This window comes from Clupea harengus, chromosome 18 (assembly GCF_900700415.2).
Source record: "Clupea harengus chromosome 18, Ch_v2.0.2, whole genome shotgun sequence".
Classification (NCBI taxonomy): Eukaryota; Metazoa; Chordata; class Actinopteri; order Clupeiformes; family Clupeidae; genus Clupea; species Clupea harengus.
The window spans coordinates 12036355-12051947 of record NC_045169.1 but is presented as its reverse complement, the minus strand read 5'-3'; the positions used below and the strand labels follow the sequence as shown (position 1 = coordinate 12051947).

The window sequence follows — 15593 nt, the reverse complement described above, 5'->3', positions numbered from 1 at the left end:
CAGTACATTAACACTATTACTTCATACCTTCAAACAGTTGAAACTTCCGTCAGCGTCAAAACTAAAAATATGCCTGTAGACCAAAGAACTGCAAACAACTCAAAACACCTCACTATTCAACCAAAGCCTTTGAAGGCTCAAAACTCCCGCGGTAGACATTCGCTCTACGGAACGCAAGAAAGGACAAAACATTTTCTTCCTCTGTCAATTTATTGGTGGTTGACATTCCAATTTGGTGTATTACCGCCACCAGCTGTTTTGGGCGTGGAGAGGAGCATCAATGCGGATAAAGACGTCCAAAGAAAATACGTAATAATATAATACGAATTAATAGTGATAATAATAATAATAATAATAAAACTTTATTTATATAGCACCTTTCATGCAAAAGAATGCAGCTCAAAGTGCTTTACAGCAAATACATAATATGCACAAAGAAATTACATGCACATAAAAATAGACATCAAAGAAACATAACTCAGATATAGTGCAAAAAAAAAAAAAATTATAATTATATTTATAGAGATATATTTAATCTAACCCCTTAATATCACCAGTAGATATTTAAATTAGTGCGAAGTGGTAGCTAGTTAAAGGCTAAAACGGTACGTTTTTAGTTTTTTTTTTAAGATGTTAAGCGAGCTGGCTTCCCTGATGTCTATAGGCAGTATGTTCCATAGCACTGGGGCGTAATTGACAAATGCTGCGTCCCCGATTTTCTTACGGCTTTTGCTGGGAACCTCCAATAAATCAGCATTCGATGATCGCAGTGTTCTTGAGGGCAAGTATTTGACTAGGGAGTTTGCAATGTAACTTGGTCCTAGCCCATTAAGGGCTTTGTATATTAGGAGAAGGACCTTAAAGTCAATTCTAAAAGTTACTGGAAGCCAGTGCAGAGCAGCTAAAGCATAGATAAGCATCATATCCTTTCAAATGAATCTGTTGTTGGAAAGCGCTCTGATGGGAACAAAGACAAAAAGTCTCTGAAAGTCTTTTTCTTGGAGTTGACAACCCCTGCGCTGTATTAATTTATGAATGCATAATATACTATGAATATAATATAATATAGTATAATTTACATTTAGTTTTGAGTTCAAATGTTTTAAAAATCATTTAAAAAATGTCTGCAAATGTAAAAAAAAAAAAACATTAGCCACGTGGATATCTACCTAACCCAGAATTACTAGTTTTCCCAGACTTTTTGGTTTTGAACTTACTGTGAGGTACTTAGTAAACTTCAATCTGCCACCAACATGCTGAGCACATACAATCTAATTCACTGCCCAATTAGCTATAAAAAAATAAACCTATGAGTTGCAGGTTTGTAGCACTAAACAAAACCCAGGCTATTGTTTATGTGTTCCATGGTGCGTAAAACCATTTTGAGACAAACAATGTTCATATTGAATGCAGTTGAGCCAAGATTCACAACATCTGGGGGAGGACCAGGTATACTATCGCTATTCTTTCAGATTTGCATAAACGTATGTTGGAAGTGCAATTCCACTGTCTGTGGTAAGGAATCCAATACAGCAATGTCGCAGTGTACTTCCTTGTTATGATCAGGGGTTCATCATGTTCCTCTGCTCATCAGCATATGTCATTTAGCCTCAGTAGAAGCTTTTTCATGCTAATTATATGACCAGTTGCTTTTTATATATTGAGCCATCACCATCCCTTTCTCTGTGATGCCCAGTCATCACTTTATAAACAAGTTAACAACTGTTAATTATGAATATTGTTTTGTTTGAAATTACAAGGTTCTCTCCATTTTGGCATTTCAGAAGATTTAGATAGTAACCCTTGATTTTCACTTGGTGTGCACAACATTTACAATTGTTTTTGTTTCCTTGCTTTAAAACCATATTTTTGGCAATAGACTTCTCAAATACATTCATTGGCATTTATATCATGTGATAACATAAATTCAGTTGTTCATCAAGGTGGCTAGAACCTTCCAAGATCCCAGTAAATCATCAATGTGTGGAAAACTATTTGCAAATGTATTAGACAAACTGATTAGATTTATCATAGTCAAAAGGTGCAATATTGCCCCCTGGTGGGATATGAACGCAGTCGCCTAAATGGTTAAAGTGTCGTGTCGCTGTTGAATTGATCTGAATTTACAGGGGAGCCAAAAAAAAAGGCTAAAAGAGATCAGTGATTTTAGAAACATTTAGCATACTGTAAATAGTTTGCCATGAAGAATAATCCATGTCAAGGGAAGCACTGTTCTATCAACTTCCTATTTAACAAAAAAATGGTACATGCATGGTCGAGTAAACCTAGTTTACTATAAAATATTGCAGCAAGTTTTTAGGTGATTTAGGAGAAGATCAGGGGAGAAGATATCCTTAAATCATCTACAGACAGGATATTGTCCTACAGAGTTTGAGTCTCATCCTGATGAATCCTGATAAAAGCTTGTCCCCTCGCATGCATATCATGATATTAATTTAAGCATATTAAGCAAATTAAGGTATTGCTGACCCCATCATTCAAAGGTTTTCATTTATAAGGTTAAAGGTGCTCCTTGAAATTATTAATGAAATAATCACAATACAAAGACATTGGGTGATGGGATGCAATCTATATTTTGTACAATTGGGCTCTAGGAAAACATTAAAGAGACGGATTTAGATATTCAACCAGGTCACTGTGTTTGATATCAGGAGGAGTCTAGTTTATTTCAGATGTGTCTCCCCAGGCCCTACTTTGATCATGAACTCTGCTGTCTCCACATCACTGTCCTCTAGTTTTCCATTGGAAGGATGGAGGGCCAGGTCTGGCATGGAAAATATAATATATTGTTTTACATTCAGGCTCGGTAAAAGCCTCTAAGATGAGTTAAGAAGAGTGTGCTTCAAACTTCTTCTTGAATGTAGAGAAATCAGGACAATCCAACTATGAATGTATGAATTTGAATACCTACCATTGTAACATAGCATTGCAACCCTATATTGTGGGAAATATTTGCATAGTATAAATTATGAAATTACACATGATCAACAAACCCTCATCTGAAATATCTTTTTATCTATTTAAGATGCTGTTTTATTGATCTCTGGAGTTTGTTTCTTTAGCTGCTAGATTTCTACATCTTTTGATTTGAGTTTTCCGTGTAGCTCTGGAATCCCCTCTGCAGGATTAACGGCAGGATTTCCTTTTCTCTTTCTCTCTCTCAGTTTCTCCTCCAAGTACTTCCTCAGTTTTTTTTCTTCAGATTTTTACTTGTCATCTTGTTTTTCTCAAGACTGATTTGACAGGCAGTTTGGAGTCCTCCAGCTCTCCAAACTTTTGCTGCAGAATCTCACAGCGTCTAATGATTTCCTGTTCCTAAGATTCAATCATCATTCTAAGTTGCAGGTTTGTCTTCAGTCAGCTTAAACTCAGCTAAAAGATTCTTACACATTGTCAGTGAGTAGATTCGGATCTGTATCTTCTCAATGATCACAGTGCTTGCATCTGCATCTCCACTGGAATGAAAACACAACTCTGTCTTTCCTATCATCACTTCCTCTTATTAAATCTGAGTAATTCAGTAAATGTGTTTCTGTATGTTTTGGTCTGTCTTTTATGGTGGGAAAGGGAGACACAAATATACTTAGCCGGAGTGTAGTTACTATTGTATTTGGCTGATGGTCCAGAAAACAGGTGAATGGCTATTTGTGTATGACACTATGTAGCTAATAACTATAGATATAGAAATAGATGTACTTCCAAATAGCAAATAGCAGATAACTTTTAACTTTATATCTTTAAAAATAAATAGTATACATATAAATGTTTTGCATCCAATTATATTATTGTCTGTGATAACAGCCTCTCAACACTGTGTACGTAAGTATGTAAGTAAACTGAACATACTATGTATAGTATATTAATTTTATTTCAATGCTGCCCTGTGAACCGCTTAAAAGAGGGTCCACAGTCTTAATTAGTTCACTGCAAGATAGCACAAATGGAACATCATTTCTGAAAGCCTGACATAAAGTGTTTCTTTACAAGCAAAATAACAATATTGTTAACAATTACTATCAGACAAGACTTTTTTTTTTCATACAGATTACACAGGCTAAACTAAATCTTTCCCACTACAATCCAATCCCACCCACCCCTAGGTATTGGGTCACACAAAATCAAAACCATGATGCAAATAATTAATTCTAAAAGAATTTAGTAGTATATTGTGTCCCTACAGCCCAGTAGAATTCATCCCAAAATGGCCTTAAAATGATTATGTCCCTTACTAGACAAAACCCATTTCCATGCTGATGAAGCAACTCTTTCTTTAGAGTCTATCCCTAATCTATTCATGTCATATACCAGAATTCCATTTCTGTAAAGTATTAGTACAATGTAACTGATCTTTTAGGTGTAGTTCCTATTTCTGCTACTTATACAATTCTGTTAAAATGACAGTGGAAAACAGTAATCGTGTAAATAGCGCTTCTTAATACATCAAGCTGAACATACATCTCTATCTTTACGTACATACTGTGCAAAGACACCTACTGTGCAAATAATATGCATGGTGAGACATGTGGGCTTACAGAATGCTCTGATATTCCGGGTTGACAAACAGAGAATGGGAGATGCTTGTGAGGAGGCGTGACTGCTTGGGTCCTGCTCTGTTTTTACTGTGGAAAATGAAGGGGAGTCATATGGAGTCCTTTTTCAGCTTGGCACAAAAGGAAGGAGAGAGACACACACACAAAGAGAAGAGAGAGAGAGAGAGAGAGAGAGAGAGTTGTGAATGGAGTCTCTGCAGTGATAAGGTGCTGGTGGATGGGTCGTCTAGTCAGGTGAGGAAGTAACGCGTGTCATGTCCCGGTGGGGCCTGGGTGCCCAGGTCCCCGGGTCAGAGGTGCCTGGCCTTGGCACCAGAACACTGCCAAGGTGAGGGGTATCTGCCTAACGCAAGGTGGTGCCAGGCATGCAGTCACACAGGGCCCTTTGCTCTGCCCGCAACACCAGACTCTCCGTCTGAGAGGAGAGAGAAGCAGACAAGATGAAAGAGAGGAATGGAGAGATAAGGACAAATGTTAAGAGTAAAAACAAACTGACTGTATACTGAAACATGTTAATATTACCATGAAAATACACACAGACACACATGCTATGATTAGGATCATATGCTCTAGATGAGGGCAAGAACAGAACTCCAATGCGTGTATAATGTCTTCCTCAGAGACCTTAAGCAGATATGTCTTGTGGATTACCCATAAACAATAATATGGCTTCTAGTTTACAGCTCAACCAAGCAGGACCGCAACACACTATGCAGCCAAAATATTACTAATCCATCACTTGAAGAGATGTATGGCCACTTGGCGGTAGGCGAAGCAAAGTTTGAGCTGATAACCATTCAACCACCAAAACACCAATAACAAATGACGGGGCAAGGAATGGGTGTCTAAAAATCAATAGTGCAACATGACCTGTTCATTGCTGTTGAATGGAGGACTCACCCGTGAGTCCAAGTTGAAGGCAGTCTTCTTTAGATCCTGTAGAGCCCTCTGCATGAACTCAAAGGCATGACAATCTACACACGGGCGGCCTGAAGAGAAGGAGCAGACAATTCAGTGTTGCTCGTTACATATGTTGCGTGCTCCTATTTCTTATGTCCTATTAGCAAGACAAGTTTATTGGTGTCAAGGTGCGCTGATGGTGCTTTCAATACTGAGTCGCATGCTGTTACACCATATCCATATCCAGCCTTTCCTGCTGTAGTTTTTGCTATTCCAAAACGGCACTATAGACCGCTGCATCACATTACCACATAGCCGAAGTAGCCTATATGTACATGTAGGCTACTAATCGAACTATTGGGAATATGAGGTATTTGAAACGCATTTTGTAACACTGCTTCCTTCATCTATGTGTTATATTCCCTGTCGAAAATGGTAAGGAACATTTCGACAGGTAGCCTATTTACGTCGTGAAAGTGTATAGGCTATTTTAACGGTAGCCTACAGTCTATGGCCTATATAACAAAATATCATGAACCTGCTTTGGATGACTGTTCTGTACACCTTTAGCGAGTTGCTGTAGGCTATGGAGTAGGCTGCCTTAGAACATTAAATGAAAATGGCTTACTTTCGGCAGGAATTACTGTGCCAGCCTCCTGCTCGGCGCTCGTCGGCCTGAAGCAGAGAAGCTGCACCGCCAGGAGAAGCATCATCGCCCGCAGAGCTGCACTCGACATCATCCTGTTACAAAGCATGTCTCAACGGAGACGGATTCTGAGTTAAATTCTGAAAAATAAAAGCGGTTTGCGGTGTTTTATTAACGTTTTTCAAATTCAGTTGCAATCTGCAAACATAGGCTACATCAACGTTTCCTTTTGCTCGGATATCTGACAGTTTTAAGCATTGTGGTCAACATATAGGCTAACAACCCATGAACCGTAAAAGAAAAACTAAAATCACATAATCTTAGTTTATAATTAGGCTACAGCGATTTGTGGCTGGGCGCCCCGTACAATACAAGAACAATAGGCTAATTTAGGATCCATATGTGTTTACCTTTCGCCTCTGATGCGCAGGAAAGCACTGTGATGCCACCCAAACAATCTGTTTTTACGCCAGCTGCCAATGAAAAACGCATAAGCTAACAATTAAATCACAATTTTTAAAAGACACTCTTACGTAGGCCTATTACTCCGCTTGTCCTTCATAGATCTGTAGTAGGCTACTGCTTAAAAATGATTTATTCTGCATTTTTTCGTGTGCTCTGATTCGCCAGGAGAGATCACATGAGCATCTGCACTGATTCGGGTCTCCTCTCTTGCAACTGCAACCCCTTACTTCTACTTTCCATCATAACTGTAATAGTGATTTCCAACGGACCTTGATGGCATAGTCTGTATTTGTGTGAATATACATCGCTGATATATTTAAATATGATGATTTAGTCTATTAAGATACATAATTGTATTGATAGTTTTATAAATGTTATAAATGGGGCCCGCACTGCTACAGTTTACACAGTTTAGTGAACATACAAGTCTATATGAAATAAGCTACGCCATCTGTTTTCTTTCATATGACTAATCGGACAGCTGTGGAGTTATAAAGTGTAACCACTAGACCCGAGAGTTCTGTGATCTTCCAAAACGGTGGTCACGTGAGCCTGAACCGTATATTTTCTTAGGTAGCCTGCTAAAATGCCCGAACTAACAGTACTTCTTTTTCCAAGATGGCGTCGATGAGGGATAGCGACACCGGCCTGTGGCTTCACAACAAACTGGGCTCAACAGACGAACTCTGGGCGCCTCCCAGCATTGCTTCGCTGCTCACAGTGTCGGTTATTGACAATATACGCTTGTGTTTTTCGAGTTTGTCGCCGCCAGTAAAGCTGAAACTGCTGCTCGGGATGCTGCATCTGCCACGGCGGACTGTTGATGAGGTGGGTTTGCGAGTTGCAATGAACTAACGTTACAACTATTGGTTGCAGAATGCAGTGTTACGTTGGCTGTCTGCTAGCTGCTTGTGGAATGGTGAACCTTCAGTCAGTTGGCCCCTCACAAGAGCTGTCAGCATCCCGGGGTAGTTTTTCGCTAGCTGTTGTGGTCTTGATTATCCTGCATTCGGCACACTGCATCGGAGGGAGAAATCCCGCTTGCAAGACCTCCTCCATCAAGCTAAATTGTGTTAGCTGGAAGCTCTTGAACATTAGCAACCATACGTTGCTAGCTAGCTAGTTTGCCATGTTCGGTATAAAGTTACTCAAATGTTACTTGTTTGTGTTATTGCAACAGTCGTTGGAAGACATGGGGCAGCTAAATATACCCATTTACAACATCATCAACAGCAACATTGACAGTTTAGACAGTACTTGTTGTCACACGAGACATCAGCTAGCTAGCTGCTGGTTGCAAATCGTTTGCATTGACGTTACAGCCTCAGCAATCCTACGTGTTCAATTCCCATTTAAGCTTTAACGTACTCAACGATGTTAAAACCCCCCAGTCCTCTTTATTTACGGGCAAAGTAACTGACTAGCAGGTACACGATGAGGATTGTGAAAACGATTGGTTAGTACGTTGGGTTAGGGGCATGTTGTGTAAGTTATGACAACTTTACGAGGGCAACGTTAAATGCTAGCCAGTTAGCAGGTGATGATGGTATTCACTATTGAATATCAGTAGCGTACCAGATGCAATTCAGAGGTGTTTGGGAGAAAATAAAAATATGAAACGACTGCCTGGCTGTCTAAGTTACTAATTTAACGTCTTGTCTATAACTAGCCTGACTTATTCCACCTGATGGAATGGCGAGTAACATAACCATATGCTAACCACGGGCCATCTTGTCAATAGCCTGTCCAAGTTCGAGTTTTTCTCACATTGACGCAATTGAAAACATTAAATCGTTGCTGTCTCTGCACTTCTGTGTATTCTCATGATTTATCTGTTGTCTTGTTAAAATCCATTGCGGGTTATCTAAGACGCTCTTGCCACACCGTTGACAGCCCTACGTTGCTCCTTAGCTGTCGTGTGAAGATACTCAAATGAAGACTGCCCGCCCTCGACTGAAAAGTTACTTCCTCAACAGCTGGACTCTAGCTTATGTTAACATCACCTTCTTCCAATGTTTTTTTTTTAATTTTTTTTTAATTGAAACATATAAATATGGAGAAATAAAACATGATGTGCTCTTGTCAGATTGTGGTGTAAGGTAATGAGAATTTCAGACAGCTATGTATATTAGCCCTATTCTGCCAGTTCAGACTGTGGATTGTGCAAAACAGTGCATGTATGGTCTTTTTTCCGAATAAAACAATACATTTAACGAAATACCACAAGTTAGTTAGTTAGTTTGGTTGCATAATAATAAAACCCACAATCTCACTGGAGAGTGCTTGAACTGCAATAAAGAGGCATTGCCTTACAAGAAAATGAAAAAAATAATAGTTTAATCATTTTCGTTACGTCTGCCTGTGTTTCCCAGATGAAGGAGGCTTTAACCGAGATCATTCAGCTGGCCACGGTGGATTCCGAGCCCTGGGTCCTAATGGTGGCTGACATCTTGAAGACCTTTCCGGAAACGGGTTCACTCAACCTGGACCTGGAGGAGCAGAACCCCAATGTGCAGGACATACTGGGGGAGCTCCGTGAAAAAGGTCAGTCTGGAGTCAGAGTAAAGACTGGTACTCTATTGAACCCTATTATGAACTTCAGAAATCGGCACAGTTGTAGAAGTGGCGATTTCTGAAGTTCATAATAGGGTTCAATAGAGTACCAGTCTTTACTCTGACTCTACTTTACTCTGACTCTGCTTTTTTTCGCCTATCCATAAGTTCCAGAAGTTTTTGATCGCGTGATCCCTTCTGTAAGATATGACTGCAAAAGTGCTTCTGCTGTTGATGCGACTAGCTCATATGTCTAATATTGCCCTATGGCTGGTAGATGAAATAAATGACCAGCCAATCATATTTTTTACCGGCCAAAATTAAACCTGGCATTTCAGACCTACTCTGACATTGTTTGACTTAAACAACCTTTACCTATGATTTTAATATCATTGTTAATCACTCTCAGAATGGATTAAACAAAATCAACTAATTTTACTTTTAAATAATTTATAAATTTAATTCAATTTTATTTATATAGCCCCAGAACAGTACAATTGTCTCAAGGCGCTTTACAGAGCCCAGAGCCTGAAACGAAAAATAAAACAAAAAACTTGTGTTGACAATAATACAACTCAATTCCATGTACTTGATGGCTGGTTTCCATGTAATGTAACTAAACAGCCTGGTATTGACGTTGTTTCTGCCATATCATTTGATTTTGCATTGTTGGCTGACGTTTGTAGCTCGCTAGTCAATGGCAACTCCCCATGCTAGCTAGCGATAGCTAGCACGCAAAAATTAGTTTAATTTATCGGGAGACGGGAGGACAGGGGATATCATTGCACAACAATAGTGGAGACAAGCTCGAAATCATATTATCGAATGATGGATCCAGTAGGGTGACAGGCTAGGATAGCTAGCTGCTGCTAACATCATTCAGAGACAACGAACTTCTGGATTCTAGCTGACAGCTGACCGGTTAAAGCCCACTGACGTTTTTACCTTTGCGTGTGGTAAAGTAAGTTAGTCTGTTTCAACTTTTGATTTGCGCTCAAAATATTAGAACTTTATAAACTTTGTATTCGCGGACAAATTGTTATAGTTGTATAGAAATTCTTAGAACTCTCTCCCACTGTTCGTGTTGGCCTTGCAAGCTATTTTTAACCATGACGGGAGCGGTAGTCGGGCGCTGTACTCCGCAATGTCACTCGCCAAGTGGCGGGGCATCGGACACAATTTAGTCGCCAGCCCAAAAATCTACACGCCATTGGCGCTTGGCGTGTGCCAATTTCGAGCCCTGAGTGTGTGTGTGTCTAAACTATATATATCGTTTGTGTGTGTTTTACTCCGGCATGTGTGTTAAAGTCTGTAAAAATGTGTGTCCTCCGCAGTGAATGAGTGTGACGCGTCGGCCATGCTGCCCCTGGAATGCCAGTACCTGAACAAGAGTGCTCTGACCACGCTGGTGGGACCCCTCAACCCCCCCATCAAGCACTTCCAACTCAAGAGGAAGCCCAAGAGTGCCACCCTCAGGGCAGAGCTGCTACAGAAATGTAAGTCACAAAGTGTTCCTGTAGCTCAGCTGGTAGACCTGGATGGCGACGACCACCAAGGTTACAGATTTGATAAACAGAGAGCACACATACTTATGAAAATGAATGTCTGTACTGCGAGTCACTTCACACTTTGCACAAGGGGTGAAGAACAATGAGCATAAGAGACCCATTAAAATCAAATGATTGAAAGAAAAAGATTAGGAAATATTAGATTACAATGATTAAAAAAAAAAGTATAAAATAAAAGTGAGATCTGTGATTCTTATCTGATAACAGTGTAATTTGATTGGATATTGAGCTCAAATATCAACAACCTTTAGCCAGAATGGTGGACTCTTTTATTAATGTCGAGATGCTCGAGACCAAGCGGTGAATTTAAACCACCCGATACATAGGTGGCTTTTGGCACAAAGGCAGATTCAACTTTAAGTGTGTGTGTGTGTGTGCGTGTTCTGTACTCTCAGCCACAGAGACCGCTCAGCAGCTGAAGAAGACTGCAGGAGTGCCCTTCCACGCCAAAGGCAGAGGCCTCGTAAAGAAAATAGACACCACCAGTGAGTTCTCCTTCTCTCCACCTCTCTTCATTGTCAGCCATTCATACTGTCTCTCTCTTTCTCCATGTTCCAATTCTCTTTTTTCCTTCTTGATGCCTGTCTTATGTTATCTACAGCTCTCTCACATAATGGTGACTCCTTCAGCTCCACTAACATTTGTTGTGTCTCATCAGTACCCCGTTCGCCTCTTTTAAAGGCACACCGTGTACTTGTATGTGACACACAACCATGCGTGTACACTCGCTTACCTGTTTGTCTGTTCTCTCTCTCAGCTCCCCTAAAGGGGATCCCTAAGGCTCCGTTCCGTAGCCCCACCGCGCCCAGCATGTTCAGCCCACCCAGCACACGTGCCCCCATCGCCCCCGCACGCACCCCTCTGCGCAAGGAGCGGGGCGTCAAGGTAACCATCTGCCCACACAGACATATTTACAGTGATTCACAAACATGTAAGCTGTGCTAATGTCAATGTCAAGATGATGTCAATGCTCCGTACTCTCACGCCAGGGGGTACTCTACACATGTATTGTGTATTTTAGGCTTTGACAGTCTTCTGATGAATGTAACTTAAGGTATGTTCTGTTTGTCCTGTAGTTATTAGACATTTCAGAACTCGATATGGTTGGAGCAGGAAGAGAAGCCAAGAGAAGAAGAAAGACACTGGGTAAAGCAAACACACACACACACACACACACACACGTACACACACACACACACACACACACACACACACGTTCTTTCTATAGAGAGTACATTGGCTTGTAGTTAAAGCAAGAGGTGGAGGTAAATATTTGAATGGTCTCCACTGAGCTGTATCTCACACATTATCTTGCATCCAAGCACTCAGAGTCTGAAATGGGCTGTCATTACTGCTTGTATTTGTGCTGTTGAGTTTGGGCTGAAGGTTAATGGGAATCGTAGTTTTGATCAATGAGTTTCCTTTTCTTCACAGACACAGAGGCTGGAGAAAAGGCTGCCAAAGAGGAGGCCGTGGTTGAGAACGCCACGCCTGACTATGCTGCTGGACTGGTGTCCACACAGGTGCAAAACAAGCACAGACTTTCTCTCAGACACACAATACTCAAATAGAAATAGGGGCATGAGAAGAGAGGGGAAACAAAAATTATTCCTTGGCCCATGCTGCTTTTGTGGAAATTAAGCCACTAGTTTTTGCATAATCCTGTTTACAGACAGGCGGAGGTAATAACGAATGCATTGGGAGTATCTATAACCAAATATTTGCAGCCTTATTTGGTGGCCTAGTCAGTCATGCTGCCATTTCTCTGAATAGAAAGTCTTGTCTATAGGCAAATAAATAGGTTATTTGTTTAAAAGGTGATTTATAAAAAAAAAAAAAAGATGTTTCTTAAATATAAAGTTACCGAAACCACACCATTATTCTGGCCCAAAAACATGACTCATACCAAACCATGGGCCCACTGTTGCATCCCTCACATACATACATACATACATACATACATACACACACACACACACACACACACACACAAAACCTCTCACAGTGACAGTGAATCTATGCTGAATTTAATAAATCACCAAAGAGTGAAGGAACAACAAACAAGAGAAAAATCAGGTCTGTAGGATCAATGACATCAAAGTGATTAAACTTGTGTCCTGTGTGTGTTTCAGAAACTGGGGGCTCTGAACGAAAGCGCTCTGCCCTCCACCAGCTACCTACCAGCCACACCCAGCATGGTCCCCTCATCCTCCTACATTCCCAGCTCGGAGTCGCAGCCTGGTGAGACTATTCTGCGATTTCTGCTCTTGCAGAGTACTTTGTTTTTTCTCAGTGGCCCATACATCTCTGTTCTTGTGGAGCAGCAGTCTAGTTTTACTTAGTGACTACATTTATACCTTTTCTAAGTACAGAAACCGGTTGGTGTTTCCAATAACATGCACACCCTATGCTTTTGTAGTGTAGTAACGGACTAGTGTTTGCCATACTGTGTACCACCTCTATGAACTTGCACAGTAGTGATCTTGTGTTTCCCTGTAGCATATATGATCTCTATTTCTGTAGTGCACAGAAGTATTCTCTCATTGGTCTATACATTATATTGGTCTATGTTAATGTATCTTCCCTTTCTCATCCATCTCTCTTACTCTATCTAAATCTCACTTTTGCTCTTTCTCTCTTCCCTCTCCAGCGGGTGCAGGTGGTGTTGCACGTGAGGCCGGTCGACAACCTGAGGAAACGGCGCCCCCTGGTGGTGCCCAGCTGGCTGGCCAGTTCAAGCAACGGCCGCCCATGTACAACGCCAGCACCGCCAGCCCCACGACCCCCACCTCGCCCAGCCAGCCAATCAGCACGCCAGTCAACAACGCTCCACCCCCTGCCGCTACGCCCACACAGCCTGAGGCACCAACGCCCACGCAGCCGACAGCGGCCCAGCCCACGCCGAGCCCCGCCCCCACCCCGGCCCCACAGCAGCCTCAGCCCAAAAAGAACCTCTCCCTCACGGTGAGTGCTGATTAATTGATGACTGATCAATATGTCAGTGTATACCAGGTACCATTTACCAAATGCTGACATTTACAAAAAAAATTAAAAATGTATTGTAGATATTGGACAACTTACTGGACTCTCTGATTTCATAATAAAATTAAACTTTTTGTCAACATCTGGCTGCTCAACAAGTGATTTGTGTGCTCTTTTTGTGCAGAGAGAACAGATGTATGCTGCACAGGAGATGTTCAAGACGGCCAACAAGGTCACAAGGCCAGAGAAAGCCCTCATCCTGGGCTTCATGGCTGGATCACGAGGTATGGATACACACTCACACAAGCATGCACACACCTTCACTTGTACTCAGTGTTCCTGACAGGCCCAATGACCGATACACTCAGCCTTTCAGTTATGTTGATTGACATCGACAGACACACTTTTGTTTTCTGTTTGGAAAGCATTGAAATTCTTAAAGCTGCTAAAACAGTAGCACAATTAACTTAACCCTGCTGTGTCTGTCCCCATTTATCCTCTCGTCTGTACATATTCTGGGCTCCACAACAACTCTCTTGCCTCCTCTTCTATCACTTCTTTCATACTCTCCCGTTTGCTCCCTCTACATGTCTCCTTTATCTTTCCTTTGTTATTTCCCCCTCTTTCATCTCCTCCCACTCTGGCCTCTCCTCCTGTCCTCCCATTCGCCTGTCCCACAGAGAACCCGTGCCCGGAGCAGGGTGACATCATCCAGATCAAACTGAGCGAACACACGGAGGTCCTACCCAAAGCGGATGGCACGGGCAGCACAACCATGCTGGTGGACACGGTGTTCGAGATGAACTACTCCACCGGCCAGTGGACCCGTCTCAAGAAGTACAAGCCCATCACCAACGTCTCCTGAGCCGAGCTGACCCGTGGACCCACAAACTCGAACAGACATGTTTGTTACTCACACACGAAGACGCACACACGCAAGCAGACACATTTAAGCAAACAAGTACATACATGAACAGATACTCACACATCCTTACAGATTCCAAGAGACACACTCACATGTACTCACATGCACAAGTACACACATTCTCAACTGTAGGCACTCACAACACACACCATATGCACATGCACATACACATACATTCACACTCATGGGCCAAAAACTGAGAGTTTGGAAAGTGGGGTTGAAGTGGACACTGGGAAGGAACCTTCCAGAACCTTCTACGTAGACCTCTTCATCCTCTGTTTGCTTGTTAGTTTTTTCTTCTGTTCAGTTTTTTAAATCAACATTTAACCCCTCTCCCTTCTGGACTGCTGAATGTTTGTGAGGGGACGTGGTTCAAGATGTGACATGGACCAGTGCTTTTGGAGAACACAACCAAGCCTAAAAAAATGTTAAAAAAAAAGACAAAATGGAAAAATACTGAATGTAACATTTCCCCCATGCAAAATGAGAGACAAAAATGTCCGTATCTGTATCGCTGCCTGATCTATTTCTTTTTCTGGAGCCTTCGGAAGAATGATTGATTTTCAACCTCGTCAAGAAGGGAAGAAATAAAAGGTACATTTGTCCAGACATGCGTTTGTTCAGGGGATGTTTGTATGGCGCTGTATTACATGTGTGAGTGTGAGAGAGTAAAAAAAGTTGTTTCGGGAACGCAGACTAATAAGTAAGGGTCTAGACCCGTGTATCCAACACTAAGGCCGTTTTAAATATGTGTTGCTCTACCGTCAGTGGTTGTATAACATTTGAGAAGTAGTAAAGGAAATGTAACCTGCTAATGGATTTACTGATGGAGAAGTAGTAAAGGAAATGTAACCTGCTAATGGATTTACTGATGGAGACCCTTTCAGCACAAAAGTAGCGTATCTGGCCTGAGTTTGATGAGCCAGAACAAGACTGGCTGACAAAAGTACAATGTGAACATCAGTCGATACCAAGGCAGAGAC

General features: G+C 41.5%; 3 protein-coding genes across 4 annotated transcripts in view; 1 reads left to right on the top strand and 2 right to left on the bottom strand.

Annotated features, from left to right (window-relative positions):
* Positions 1-351, bottom strand: part of poln (polymerase (DNA directed) nu) — a 78006-nt gene extending 77655 nt beyond the window's left edge. The window contains exon 1 of the mRNA XM_042710527.1: positions 28-351. The gene's annotated coding sequence lies outside the window, so the exon portion shown is untranslated. The remainder of the gene's footprint in view (positions 1-27) is intronic.
* Positions 352-3871: 3520 nt separating this feature from the next.
* Positions 3872-7005, bottom strand: c18h4orf48 (chromosome 18 C4orf48 homolog). 2 transcript variants are annotated; one of them, XM_042710352.1, is made up of 4 exons: positions 6528-7005; positions 6100-6212; positions 5472-5560; positions 3872-4986 (listed from the first exon to the last, which is right to left on the bottom strand). In XM_042710352.1, exons 2-4 carry the CDS (start codon positions 6209-6211, stop codon positions 4915-4917), a joined length of 273 nt encoding a protein of 90 aa, XP_042566286.1. In that variant the 5' UTR covers position 6212; positions 6528-7005; the 3' UTR covers positions 3872-4914. The 2 variants fall into 2 exon arrangements, with proteins under 2 accessions (XP_042566286.1, XP_012687909.1); XM_012832455.3 differs by having other exon boundaries at positions 6100-6257; positions 6528-6781.
* Positions 7006-7118: 113 nt separating this feature from the next.
* Positions 7119-15219, top strand: nelfa (negative elongation factor complex member A). The gene is made up of 11 exons (XM_012832448.3): positions 7119-7410; positions 8955-9126; positions 10470-10631; positions 11099-11188; positions 11461-11588; positions 11780-11849; positions 12138-12226; positions 12836-12944; positions 13354-13667; positions 13870-13969; positions 14366-15219. Exons 1-11 carry the CDS (start codon positions 7201-7203, stop codon positions 14548-14550), a joined length of 1629 nt encoding a protein of 542 aa, XP_012687902.1. The 5' UTR covers positions 7119-7200; the 3' UTR covers positions 14551-15219.
* Positions 15220-15593: the final 374 nt, after the last annotated feature.